The sequence below is a fragment of the Diabrotica virgifera genome, chromosome 7 (assembly GCF_917563875.1).
Source record: "Diabrotica virgifera virgifera chromosome 7, PGI_DIABVI_V3a".
In the NCBI taxonomy this organism is placed as follows: domain Eukaryota; kingdom Metazoa; phylum Arthropoda; class Insecta; order Coleoptera; family Chrysomelidae; genus Diabrotica; species Diabrotica virgifera.
In genome coordinates this window covers 72,627,592-72,640,559 of record NC_065449.1, presented here as the reverse complement: position 1 = coordinate 72,640,559, position 12,968 = coordinate 72,627,592, and the positions used below count along the sequence as shown (strand labels likewise).

The window sequence follows — 12,968 nt, the reverse complement described above, 5'->3', positions numbered from 1 at the left end:
AAATTACAGCAAGACCAAAATCAAACAAATACAGATGACATTACAATGACGATCGGACAAGATGAAATAGAACAAATTCACGATTATATTATATATTATATCTGGGTAAAATTATAAAACTTAACAAGAAAAACCAAACACCATAAATCAAAACACGAGTTAGACTGGCATGGGCGGCATTTGCAAACTAAGCTACATCCTTAAAAACAAAAGATATCCACAACATCATAAGACCAATGTATACAATCAATACGTGGACGTTTACAAAAGCCCACAAAAGTGAGGGAAGTTAGACAAGAAGTTACAAAATTGAAATGGAGATTTTCCGGACAAAATATAAGACAAAAATAAGACAGATGGAACAAAATTCTTATAAATTGGAGACCGTGGGAATATAGACGGGGCAGAGGAAGGTCCCAAATGAGATGGGCAGATGATATCAAAAAGCACGTGGGATCTAGGTGGATAACTGTAGCGACAGACAAAGAATTGGGGAGGCTTATGTCGAAAAATGGACTGAAGAAGGCTAATTAGATATTGTATTAATATGGACCTTGTATTTAATTGTAAAACTTACCAGCACAAATTTTGGACGCGTATCCCGCTGCGCATATATTTCTCTCAGTGACTACTGTTTGATCATAATTTGCTTTTTTGTAATGTTCCTGACATACTTTATTGTCAACTATTGTAAGTTCCGCATTCAGTTTTGTTGAACTCCTTTTATACCATCCAACTGCAATTACCTTATCACCAACTTCAGGCTCTTCTTCTTGTTGGGGTAAACAGACTGGGAGAATGTTTTCTGTAAATTAAATCGTAATTGAATATTAAAAATTTGCATATAGTTTAAATTTTGTCAAGACACAGTGCAATTCAATTGAAATGGGACAGTTACACATTTTGTGCAGTACATATTTTTAAAGTAAAATCGCTGTATTATTCAAATCTAGAATCTAGATCTAGAATGAATTAGGAAATATATCGTAGAAAATATTCTTTATATCACCGAAAAATAAATAAAATTTTACAAAGTAATTATTTGTGGCAACTGTGTAATTTAAGCCACACATGAATACTGCATCCCTTCTCTGGTTTGCGCGCAGCTTACATCTATTCCTAAGACGGTCGGAGTGTAAAGGTTTGCGCTACTATTAAAACGTCTACACACGCTCTGACAAAAGCACCTGACCATCGGGGCTGACAACGTTGGGTCTGACTGTTGTAGCGTGTGTAGGCTTGTCACACGACAAAATTGAGTAATTATGGCAGTCAGGCTGACCGATTTCGTCGGGGGGTCTTGCTATTCCAGCATACTGACAAAGGGTACCCCCCGTTAAGATAGGCAAAATGCCCTCACTCCCAGAATTAAATTTTATTAATTTTTTTATGTGCTATGCAACTAAAAAATGAGATAACGCGGATTTTTAGCTCGCCACCCCCTTACCCCTCCCCCCACAGCCAAAAACGTAGATTTTTGGATTTAATTTTTTTTTAGTTGGGTTCCAATTGATTTAAAAATTTCAAAAAATTCACAAGTGTAGCTGAAGCCTTTAAAAAACATGTCCATTTTTATGGACCCATAGATCGAGTGTACATAACCTCAAATTTTTTTTAACTATTTTAAAACCTATAACTTTTTTTTGGAGGGGGCTGCAGGTCCAATTTTTTTTTGCATTTTATGTATTTTTTCAAAAGCTATCTCTCTGATTTTTTTCAGATGTTTCCGTCAGGTGCGCCATTTTGAAAAATTAAGAAAACTGTTTTTTAGGGGGTTTTTGAATATTTTCTCCATTTTATAGACTGCAACATAGATCAACTCAAGGTTTTGTTAATAGATTATGTATAATTTAAAGTAACTGATTATATTAGGATATTCAAAAATTGGGCGAAACGTTTTGACCCCCCAAAAACCATGTTTTTTTAAAGTTTTGTAAGGATTTTTTGCGGATCAAATTATATTTTTTGTGGTCGATACAGCCTGAACATTTTTTTTATTTTTTTAAAGTTCTACATGATTTTAAAAAATTAGGACTCACCGCAATTTTAGCCCACTTCCCTATTCCCCCTCCCCCATAGCCAAAAATATCAATTTTTCGATTTTTTTAAGTTGGTTTGCAATTAAATTATGAATGTTATTCTGAAGCTATTTCTTTGTGGCATTTTTGTAATTAACTATTCTAAATGGTCATTTTTTAGTTAAATTGTGGCTTATTTCCCATTTAGAATAGTTAATAATTTAAATTATAAATTACAAAAAAGTCACACGCACAGCTGAGGCTTTTACAGAACATCTATTTTTATGGGCCCGAAGGTTGAGTGTAAGTACATATAACCCCTTTTTTTTTGTTTTTTAATACGTATATTTTTTTGGTGATGGATTTATATCTATTTTTTTGTGTTTTGCGTATTTTATCAAAAACTATATTTCTGACTTTTTTCAGATTTTTCCGTAAGGTGCGTCATCTTCAAAAATCCGCAAAACTGGTTTGTTCGGCGGTTTTTAGGGATTAATTCCATGTTATAGACTTCAAAATAGATTAATTCAAGGTTTTTTATAGGTAATGTAGGTATAATTTGAAATAACTGAGTTTTTAGGGATATTTTATATAATTTGCTATTGAATAAACTTAAAAACAACCTGCTAGTTTTCACAATCATAAACTTGTCAGGATGGCTCGTTCCACAATTAAAATTACGTTTCACAATTAAAATTTCCCCTGTTTCCATACGTACATCAAAGTTTGTCCGACTAGACACCGTTAAACTATTCAGATATTTTCAGATTGCTATTAATCAACTTTTTTTGGTACGCAGGATCCAGGCCTAATATTTTTTGAGATAAACACAGCCTGAATATTTTTTCATTTTTTTACGTTTGATGTGTTTAAAAAATAAGCCTTAGCCCAATTTTAGCCCTCCTCCCTCTCAACGTTCCCAATAAATCATCATTTTTTCGTTTTAATTTTTTTTCTCAGTATATCTGTTGCTCAGTTTGTCCTCAAGTAAACTACATTTAACAAAATAATTTCAAATTTTTGCAATATTTTATATAAAGTAAAGATGTCATTGTGATATCTTTTGGGTAGGATACAAAAAACAAAAATAAAACAGAATAATCAATTTAAGAAAAATACATTATTTTATCCTACTTCTTGTCGATTTGTGAATCAAAACATTTTGTTCTTTGTTAGTTTGTATTTAGTAGGTACCCTAATATTACCTTCCATTATACATATTCTAATTATTCAAACATGTGCTTGTACCATCTACATAACCTATATCTCTGCTCTGCCTATTATAATGTCGTTTTGATTCACGTTTACTGCCACGTAAAACACCATAAAAAGAATAAGGAAAGTATTACCAAAGAACATATAGCTCCGTATATACTCGTAGAGTATTCGGAGAGTATATTCGTTGGTATAACACTTCAGTTCTAAAGTCTTCATCGCTGTCTTCGTCTATTACAGGTATAATATCTGTATTGTCAAAGATTTTTGTAAGATATTCTGCTGGCTTGATGATTTTTGTAAAATATCTTCCATGCGATAAATATTATATATTATGGCAGCTACATGCGAACAACAGCCTATGGTTATGTTGCTGTTTGCGCAACTCGCATCTACAACAGTATCTATCGATTAATGTTTTCCGAACCATCTTCGTTTGGCTCATAATGCAAATAGTCCATGCTGCATGCTTGTCCCCATAGGCAAATTATTTCGATTCATTTTTTTGCACAAACTTATTCAAAAACAGGTCCTTATAACAAATCCACATGGTGCCAGGCAGTACCGCGGTCGGAAAATTGTTAAACAATTTTTTAAACGAATTCAAAAAATCAATTTTTTCACTTAGGACAACTCACTTTGTTTTAGATTCTCTGGATCAACCTGAGCAAAAAGGGTCTCTTGTGATTTTTCTATAAAATTGACTCTTGTCGAGTTACATGCAATTTAAAATTTGAAAAACGCGAAAATGGCCATTTTCAAGGCTTAATAACTCGATTAAAAATTATTATTATGAAAGTCATAAAGTGACCAACTCAAAGTTTAAAGCCCCCCCCCCCTGCAGAAGCCTGAAAAAATTTTTGTCATTATTTCATTACTATTATTTTTAATAATTAAAAATGAGCGCTAAGCACGTATTGAACCGGCCGTCCGCGAGAGAGATGTAAATTCATTGGACGTTTTAAAATGCGTTTTAAAAAAATAAAAAAGGAATTTTGAGGTTATATGTATTGTACACTCGACCTACGGCTCTACAAAAAATAGATATGTTTTGTAAAAGCCTCATAAAATTTTTAAATTAATTGCAACTTAACTAAACAAAAAAAAAATAGAAAAATTGAGGTTTTGTGGGACAGGGGGAGGGGGTGGTGGGCTAAAAATGCGATTAGTCTTATTTTTTAATCACATATAACGTAAAAAAATGAAAAAAAATATTCAGGCTCTATCGATCTCAAAAAATATAATTAGACCCGCAAAAAATCCTTACAAAACTTGGACAAAAAAAACATGGTTTTTGGGGGGTTTAAAAGTGTTTCGCAAAATTTTTGAATATCCTAATATACTCAGTTACTTTAAATTATACATAATCTATTAACAAAACCTTGAGTTGATCTATGTTGCAGTCTATAAAATGGAGAAAATCTTCAAAAACCCCCTAAAAAACAGTTTTCTTAATTTTTCAAAATGGCGCACCTGACGGAAAAATCTGAAAAAAATCAGAGAGATAGCTTTTGATAAAATACATAAAATGCAAAAAAATTGGACCTGCAGCCCCCTCCAAAAAAAAGTTATAGTTTTTAAAAAAGTTAAAAAAAAAATTGAGGTTATTTACACTCGATCTATGGGTCCATAAAAATGGACATGTTTTGTAAAAGTCTCAGCTACACGTGTGAATTTATTTGAAATTTTTAAATCAATTGGAACCCAACTAAAAAAATTAAATCTAAAAATCTACGTTTTTGGCTGTGGGGGAGGGGTAAGGGGGATGGCGAGCTAAAAATCCACGTAATCTCATTTTTTAGTTGCATAGAACGTAAAAAAAAATTATAAATTTGATTCTGGGAGAGAGGGCATTTTGCCTATCTTAACGGGGGGTGGTACCCTTTGTCGTATCAGGACGCGTGTAGCGTTTTTGGCCTGATTTCTGACACCAACACGGATGAGCAATTGTTAATAATCTATAAGGATTGGTTTTGCAAAGCCTTTGACGCAAATTACGTGTTAACTATGCTAAGATCTACGGGGTGATTGATTAATGGGGTAAAGCTCCGTAGATCCGTTATAGTAATAGATAGCAATAAAAGTTAAGAATAAAAATTGTAGCCAAATTTGAGCTTCATATTTCAAAATTAATTAGAATGTTACAGGGTGTTTAGTTACATAGTGGCAGACCAAGCTTTTGTTTTTTTTTTAATGGAATGACCTGTATTTTATTTTATATTTGAAATCTTCTCCATTACAAAAATGTAAAGTTTTGTTATGTTATACATGGTATTTACAAAAGTATAACCAATTTTACATGAACATCGTAACAAGTTCAACTCACTGTAAATAAAAATAAGCACAAATACAATGGAATATTGATGCCATATTTTTTTATTTATCGTCAAAATTTTTATGAATGATTTATATTGCTAATTTTCTTTATATTGAATACAGAGTAAGTCAAAACGCAAGTACATTATTTTAAAGTACTCAGTAATTTTAAATAGAACCCCCTGTATTTTATATCACTATTGAAAAGTACGCCTACCGTACTTTAATTTTTATATCATATTCCCTACCTCTAAATTTATTAGTTTTCGAGATATTTTCATTTTTCAGAGAAAATTATTAATTACGGGTTTAAATCTTTCAAAATTTTAATGACTGAATTGTCTAAAAGTGACAATTTACAATTACGGATTATAAATCTGTTAATAAATGTAACAATGCAGCAAATAAAGAAAGAAATACAATTTATTAGTCATAAATTTTACAAAAAAAAAGACAACCACAACATTTTGTGAAAACTATTAAAACCTACTTTTGCATGTAAATGTAAAAATGTGACAAATAAAGAACGAAAAAAATGTATCAGTATAAAATTTAAAAAAAAACATAAACACAAAATACAACATTTTTGAAAAAAATAAAAGCTAATTTTAATAAAATATTTTAAATATTTAATTATATAAGTTGTTCAAATTACCTCCTAACACATTTATGCATGTCTAAAAACGGAATGAGTGACATAGTGACTTGTGACTTACACTACGAAGCATTTGTAAATTAACACTTCAAAATACACTTTGTATTCTATTTTTCACTTCATCTCTTTTGGTTGGAGTCATTTTATAACCTTCATTCTTAAAGTAACCCCAATAAAATCGGACCAGTTTATTAAATTCTGGTAATCTGTGTGGTAACGCTACTGGTCCATGGAAAAATAAAAATATCTCGAAAACTAATAAATTTAAACATAGGAAATGTGGTATAGAAATTAAAGTACGGTAACGGTACTTTTGATAGTGATATACAATACAGGGTATTTCATTTAAAACTACTGAGAAAATAATGTACCTGCGATTTGACTCTCCCTGTGTTCAATATAAAGTAAATTAGCAGTATCAATCATTTATGAAAATTTTGACAATAAAAAAATATGGCGTTAATAAACCATTGCCGTTGTGCTTATTTTTATTTATACAGGGAGTTGAACTTGTTACGATTTTCATATAAAATTGGTTATAACTTTGTAAATACAGTAGAACCACGATTACCGGGTGCGGATTATCCGTGCTATGATTTTCTATTACTCAAGTTGCATTTTTGAGGTATTATCAAAATAGCGTCATCGTAAATAACTTGACGGAAACCCTATATGACGAAAGAGAGACTCGTAGTGAAAGATTTACTTTTTCTGTTATTTTTTATGGTAGGTACATATGTATGTGTATACGTACATTATCTGTATTATACATAAGAAATACTTGTTCGGATAATCCGTGCTTTTCAATTATCCGTGCCACCCTTCGATCCCGGGGAGCACGGATAATCAGGGTTCTACTGTACCTGTATAACATACCAAACCTATATATTTTTGTAATGGAGAAGTTAAGAAGATTTCGAATATAAAATAAAGGGTGTTTATTAAAAAAAAACATCAGTTTGGTCTGCCACTATGTTATCGAATACCCTATAACATTCTAACTAATTTTTTAACGTGAAGCTCAAAGTTGGCTACAATTTTTGTTATTAACTTTTATCGCTATCTATTGCTGTAACGGATCTACGGAGCTTTACCCCACTAATCAATCACCCTACATAATTTACTACCTGGTTCTGTATATTTTAACATGTTGCAATTTTTACTCCACGTATTGCGTTAGCAATTTAAAAATACGGCTTATAGACATTAGGTTTAGAGAAAATATAAGTAAAATGATAATTTTACATAATACACGCATTTACCATAAATTCCTAATAGGTAAGTACGTTGTTTAGTTCGTGCCTTCCGTATTCGTTAATGATCTATTAATGAAGTATAAGAATTTACTACTTAGAGATGTATGTTTTAAAACGTTGCACTTTGTGTACTCTCAATTATGACGGTAGAAATGTTTAGACAAAATGTAAGTTTGGAAAAAAGTTTTTTAGGTTTTTTGGATCATTCCAAACAGAAAAGGTCTTTAGTAACTTTTCTCTAAAAATGATAGTTTTTGACATATAAGCGACTAAAAATTGAAAAATTGCGAAATCGGCCATTTTTAACCCTCAAAAACTATGTGAAAAACTGAAAATTTGAATGTTACCAAGGTAGGTAGATATTCTTTAAACATCTATTGATGAAATCCCGAAGAGTTTTTTGCAATGAAATATTCAAAACTCCTTTGTTTTTTAATTGCTAATCAAGCCTGCGCGACACTATTTTCCACCGACAGTATGGTGCAAATGGAAGGAAAAAATTCGATTCTTGATCCGAAACAGGTCGATTTTTATTTTTAAGTTATGATATTGTGGCATATATGGTATACTAGTGACGTCATCCATCTGGACGTGATGACGTAATCGACGATTTTTTTAAATGAGAATAGGGGTATGAGAATACCGCTAGCTCATTTGAAAGGTTCTTCTACTTCTTTTTTTGTCAAATAATTTAATTTAATAAAAATTTTTTGGACACCCTGTATAAATAATTATGTAAATGTTTTTATTACTGAATAGAGAATTGAAGAACCTTTCAAATGAGCTAGCACACGATCCCTATTCTCATTTAAAAAATCATCGATTAAGTCATCACGTCCAGATGGATAACGTCACTAGACTACCATATATGACACAATATCATAACTTAAAAATAAAAATCGACCTGTTTTGTGATTTTTCCTAAAAGTCGCCGGTTTACGAAATAACGAATTTATTCCTTCCATTTGCACCATAGTGTCGGTGGAAAATAGTGTCGCGCACGCTTGATTAGCAATTAAAAAACAAAGGAGTTTTGAATATTTTATTGCAAAAAACTCTTCGGGATTTCATCAATCGATCTTTAAAGAATATCTACCTACCTTGGCAACATTCAAATTTTCAGCTTTTCACATAGCTTTTGAGGGTTACAAATGGCCGATTTCGCAATTTTTCAATTTTTAATCGCTTATATGTCAAAAACTATCATTTTTAGAGAAAAGTCACTAAAGACCTTTTCTGTTTGGATGATTCAAAAAATCTAAAAAAACTTTTTTCCATGCAAAAAAATAATTTTAGGAAAAAAACAAAAAAAAACGTTTAAAAAATTTTTGACCACCTTTTGGTCCTGGCAACATGCAAATTTGTTAAAAGGAGTCCTTTTTGAGTAAGATTGTGCAAAAAATCCGAATCAGAATATTTTTCCTAGCGGATGCGCAGTGGCTTTTTGGACTAAGTAAAATAATAATTTTACGTTGTGTCAGATATTTTGTCAGGACGTGTGTACTGTGTAGAGCTGACCCCGACAAAAATGGTTGGGGAATTTTGTTGTGTCAAGAGGTGGTAGAAGGTGGTAGGTTACCAGGTTGTCAGGGAGTGTGTAGACGATTTTACGGAGAAGGTTGACAAAAATGTCAAATATCTACAAGAATAAAAAACCGCGAAACGCCGTAAAAAAGAGTGGCGCATACAATATTCCAGCTACAAAAGATCTGATATATGAATATTACGTGGCGCGAAAATGTATTTTCATTTTGATGCAAAACAAAATTCTAGTTTTATTTTTAAAGATTGTTTCATAATATTTGCTCAAATTGAAGTAAAACGCGCCACAAAAAAATAACTTTGATACAGTTTGAATTTTGAAACTATTTTGTGGCGCGTTTACTTCAAATTTAGCAAATGTTATGGAAAAATATTTTAAAATAAAACTAGAATTTTGTTTTGCATCAAAATGAAAATACATTTTCGCGCCACGTAATATTCATATCAGATCTTTTTTAGCTGGAATATTGTATGCGCCACTCATGTTTACGGCGTTTAGCGGTTTTTTATTATTGTATGAGGAGTTTTTTAAGGTTATTTATAAGTTAAATGTCTGAAGTTGAATGCAATGTTTCTCGAATAAACGTTAAGCTTTATAAATGGTCGCCTTTGTCGCATTATCTCCCAAATGATCTAGTGTCCATCGAATGTACACTAGATTTTTTTCTATTCGAAATAGATTGAAAAGAATATTGGGATGGTCGGTAAATATACTCGGATTGCCCGTTTTCAGATCAAATTTAGCGTGGTAACCACTAAAATTACATAAACCATTTCGGGAATAATCGCTAATTGGAATATACTTTTGTAGCTTATTAACTTCTAAACGGTTTACCGATTTTGATCACTGAACATGAGTTTGAAACGTATTGACGAGTAGTATCTGATGCATCTAAGGTCAATTATGATAACTAAAGCTATTACAGGAATTATTGAGCTTTAAAAACCGTTTCTTCCCATAGGAAATAGATTTGATCATATTTATGAAGCCTATAATATAAAAACTCGAATTTTCCGGATATGAGGTATACACCGTTAGATTCGTCTAGAGTCCTTTTACAAACGCTCAGTTATTGTCGCAATTCATAGGTTGAAATTTTGAGTAATTGTCGAAAAACCAAAATTTTCAAAGTTTGTTCGGCTATACTGAGCCGTGTGTGTCTGATCTTGACGGCTTAGACACCATTTGAAATCATAACTCAACACTATTAATTTGATGTATTTGCGGTTCTCCTGTCTCTTCTTGAACCGAAGATATATACCTCCAAAAATATGCCATTTTGTACCTACTATGTCCTATAGCTGGCTTACGGTAGGTCAAAATTTAAAAACTATACAGGTTCTGAATCAGCCCTGACGCCCTCTTCAAACACAGAAAAAAAAATCAGATCGGCTTAACTTTTCCACACGTAAGTACTGTTATGCTCTATTATATCTATTTAATTAGATTGATTAGCAAATTCTTACTTTAGTTAATTATTCAATTATTTTATTTACTGCCTATATAAAACACAAACTAAATTCAAATTAAATTTTCCAATCAATTTTATTCTCAGGGCTAATTTGGTATTGTATACAATACCTGTGATCTGTGGCTTCTAATATTTCTGATTGCTTATTTTTTCCAGGGTGGAAACAGAGAGATTGAAAACACTCAATATCATATAAATGTAATCTATTGTTTTATCAAATAAGCCGTGTACATGTGATTCAAAAAATATTAAATTTAAACTTTGTTGCAACAATCTCTTACTTAACCCTTTGTCTTCTACTGGTTTCACTGTGAAACCACATACAAATAAATTTTTTTCTAGGTTCTCAGTGGTGTTAGCCTGAAACCACTCCCGTTATAATGACGTATAAGACTCCTCCTACTATAAAACAAATCGGGCACCTCCATTTACGTTCTCGTTATTCAGTTATTAGTTACTAGTAACACGTGTTTTGAAGCAAGACGGTGGTGTAAGCAATTTTGGTGGTTTTTGGATTATTTCGCTATGGCAGGCAAATTTATTTTTTATTTACTATGTTAGAAACATTTGTAGCTATGATTAACACTTCTTATTACTAAAAGTTTTCAATTTATAGTAAGTATATTGATGAAATAAAATGCCGGTTTCACCCTGAAACCACTAGGAAACTGGACATGTACCTACCTGCTTATTTTTTTATTTCTGGAAAAAGAGTGTATTCCTTCAGAGAGCTAAACAATATGTCGTCGGGTGGTCTACTCACCTTATTAGAGAGCATTCCTTCAGATAGCGAGTCAGATGAATCGAGTAGTGACGAAGAGGATTTGCTTGACATTACGAATATGCCCGTAATATTTGAAGATGACCAGCCAAACCAACCTTCAACTTCAAGAGGCGACAATTCTGAGAATGTACCTGGTGATGAAGCCTTCTCGGACGACGAGGACAATGGTCCCCCTGTTATTTTGAGGGATATAGAACAAAGAACAACCTGGACCAAGTCAGCGGCATTCTGTGTTACCAACATGAAGCAGTTCACTGAGGAAACCGGTCCTAGAATTCCAGATGACACGGAAAGGCCAGTAGATTTTTTTTACACTTGTTCACCGAAAATCTAATTGACAAAATTGTATTCGAAACAAATCTCTACGCTCTTCAGAAACGTGGTGGAGACTCTTCATTTACACCAACATCTGCCAAAGAAATTAAAATTTTTATTGCAATCAATATATTGATGGGAATCAAAAGATTGCCCAGTTATGTGGATTACTGGTCATCTCGAGAGGAATTACGAGATCACTACATAAGCTCAGCTATGTGTAGAGATCGATTTCGAAACAAATCTCTACGCTCTTCAGAAACGTGGTGGAGACTCTTCATTTACACCAACATCTGCCAAAGAAATTAAAATTTTTATTGCAATCAATATATTGATGGGAATCAAAAGATTGCCCAGTTATGTGGATTACTGGTCATCTCGAGAGGAATTACGAGATCACTACATAAGCTCAGCTATGTGTAGAGATCGAGTTGCGTGGCATCTAGGAAACGTGCACTTAGCAGATAATTCGGTGATGCCTGGTCGCAACTCGCCAAATTATGACAAGTTATATAAAATTCGCCCTTTATTGGATTCTTTATCTGAAACGTTTCGTTCTTCATATAGCCCTTCAAAACATCAATCCATAGACGAATCTATGATTCGTTTCAAGGGTCGCAGTTCTCTAAAGCAATTTATGCCTCTAAAACCCATCAAGAGGGGTTATAAAGTTTGGGTTCGATCTGACGAGAATGGATATGTTTGCCAATTTTAAATATATGTTGGAAAAACTAATAATCAACCTGAAAAAGATTTGGGCCAAAGAGTTATCTTAGATTTGACTCGAGATTTGGTGGCAAAAGGATATCACATTTTCTTTGATAACTTTTTCAACTCTGTGCCCTTACAAAAAAAAACTTCAAGCAGAATGTATTTATGCGTGCGGCACTGTCAGGACTAACCGAAAAGATATTCCAAAAGACTTAGAATCTGACAAAGAATTACACATCCGAGGACAATCAGACTGGAGGGTCAGAGAAGATGGACTGGTGTTTGTAAAGTGGAGAGACAGGAAAATAGTGCATTTTTTGGGAAATCATCAAAACCCTTCAGAAGAAGCAACTGTTTCCCGCAAGCAAAAAGACGGAAATTCACAAGTCGTGGCCTGTCCAACAATGGTCAAAGAATATAACCAGCATATGGGTTATGTTGACAAAACAGATATGCTGAAATCTGTGTATGAGATTGACCGCAAATCAAAGAAATGGTGGCACCGAATTTTGTGGCATTTCGTAGATGTATGTGTTGTGAATTCTTTTATTCTCTTCAAACAAAAAGCGGAATGTGCGGTTGCAAACCTGAAATTTTTTAAGCTATCTGTAGCTTCAGGGTTAATCGGCGCCAGTGGTAGTATATCATCAAAAAAGAGGGTTGCTTCTCCTTCAGTCACAGGGA

At 32.7% G+C, this 12,968-nt stretch overlaps 1 protein-coding gene across 1 annotated transcript in view; it reads right to left on the bottom strand.

The window, feature by feature from the left end:
• LOC114327664 (phenoloxidase-activating factor 1) overlaps nt 1–12,968 on the bottom strand; it is a 70,771-nt gene that overhangs the window by 16,217 nt on the left and 41,586 nt on the right. Inside the window, exon 5 of the mRNA XM_028276338.2 lies at nt 578–805. Coding sequence (XP_028132139.2) covers nt 578–805 — 228 coding nt within the window. The remainder of the gene's footprint in view (nt 1–577; nt 806–12,968) is intronic.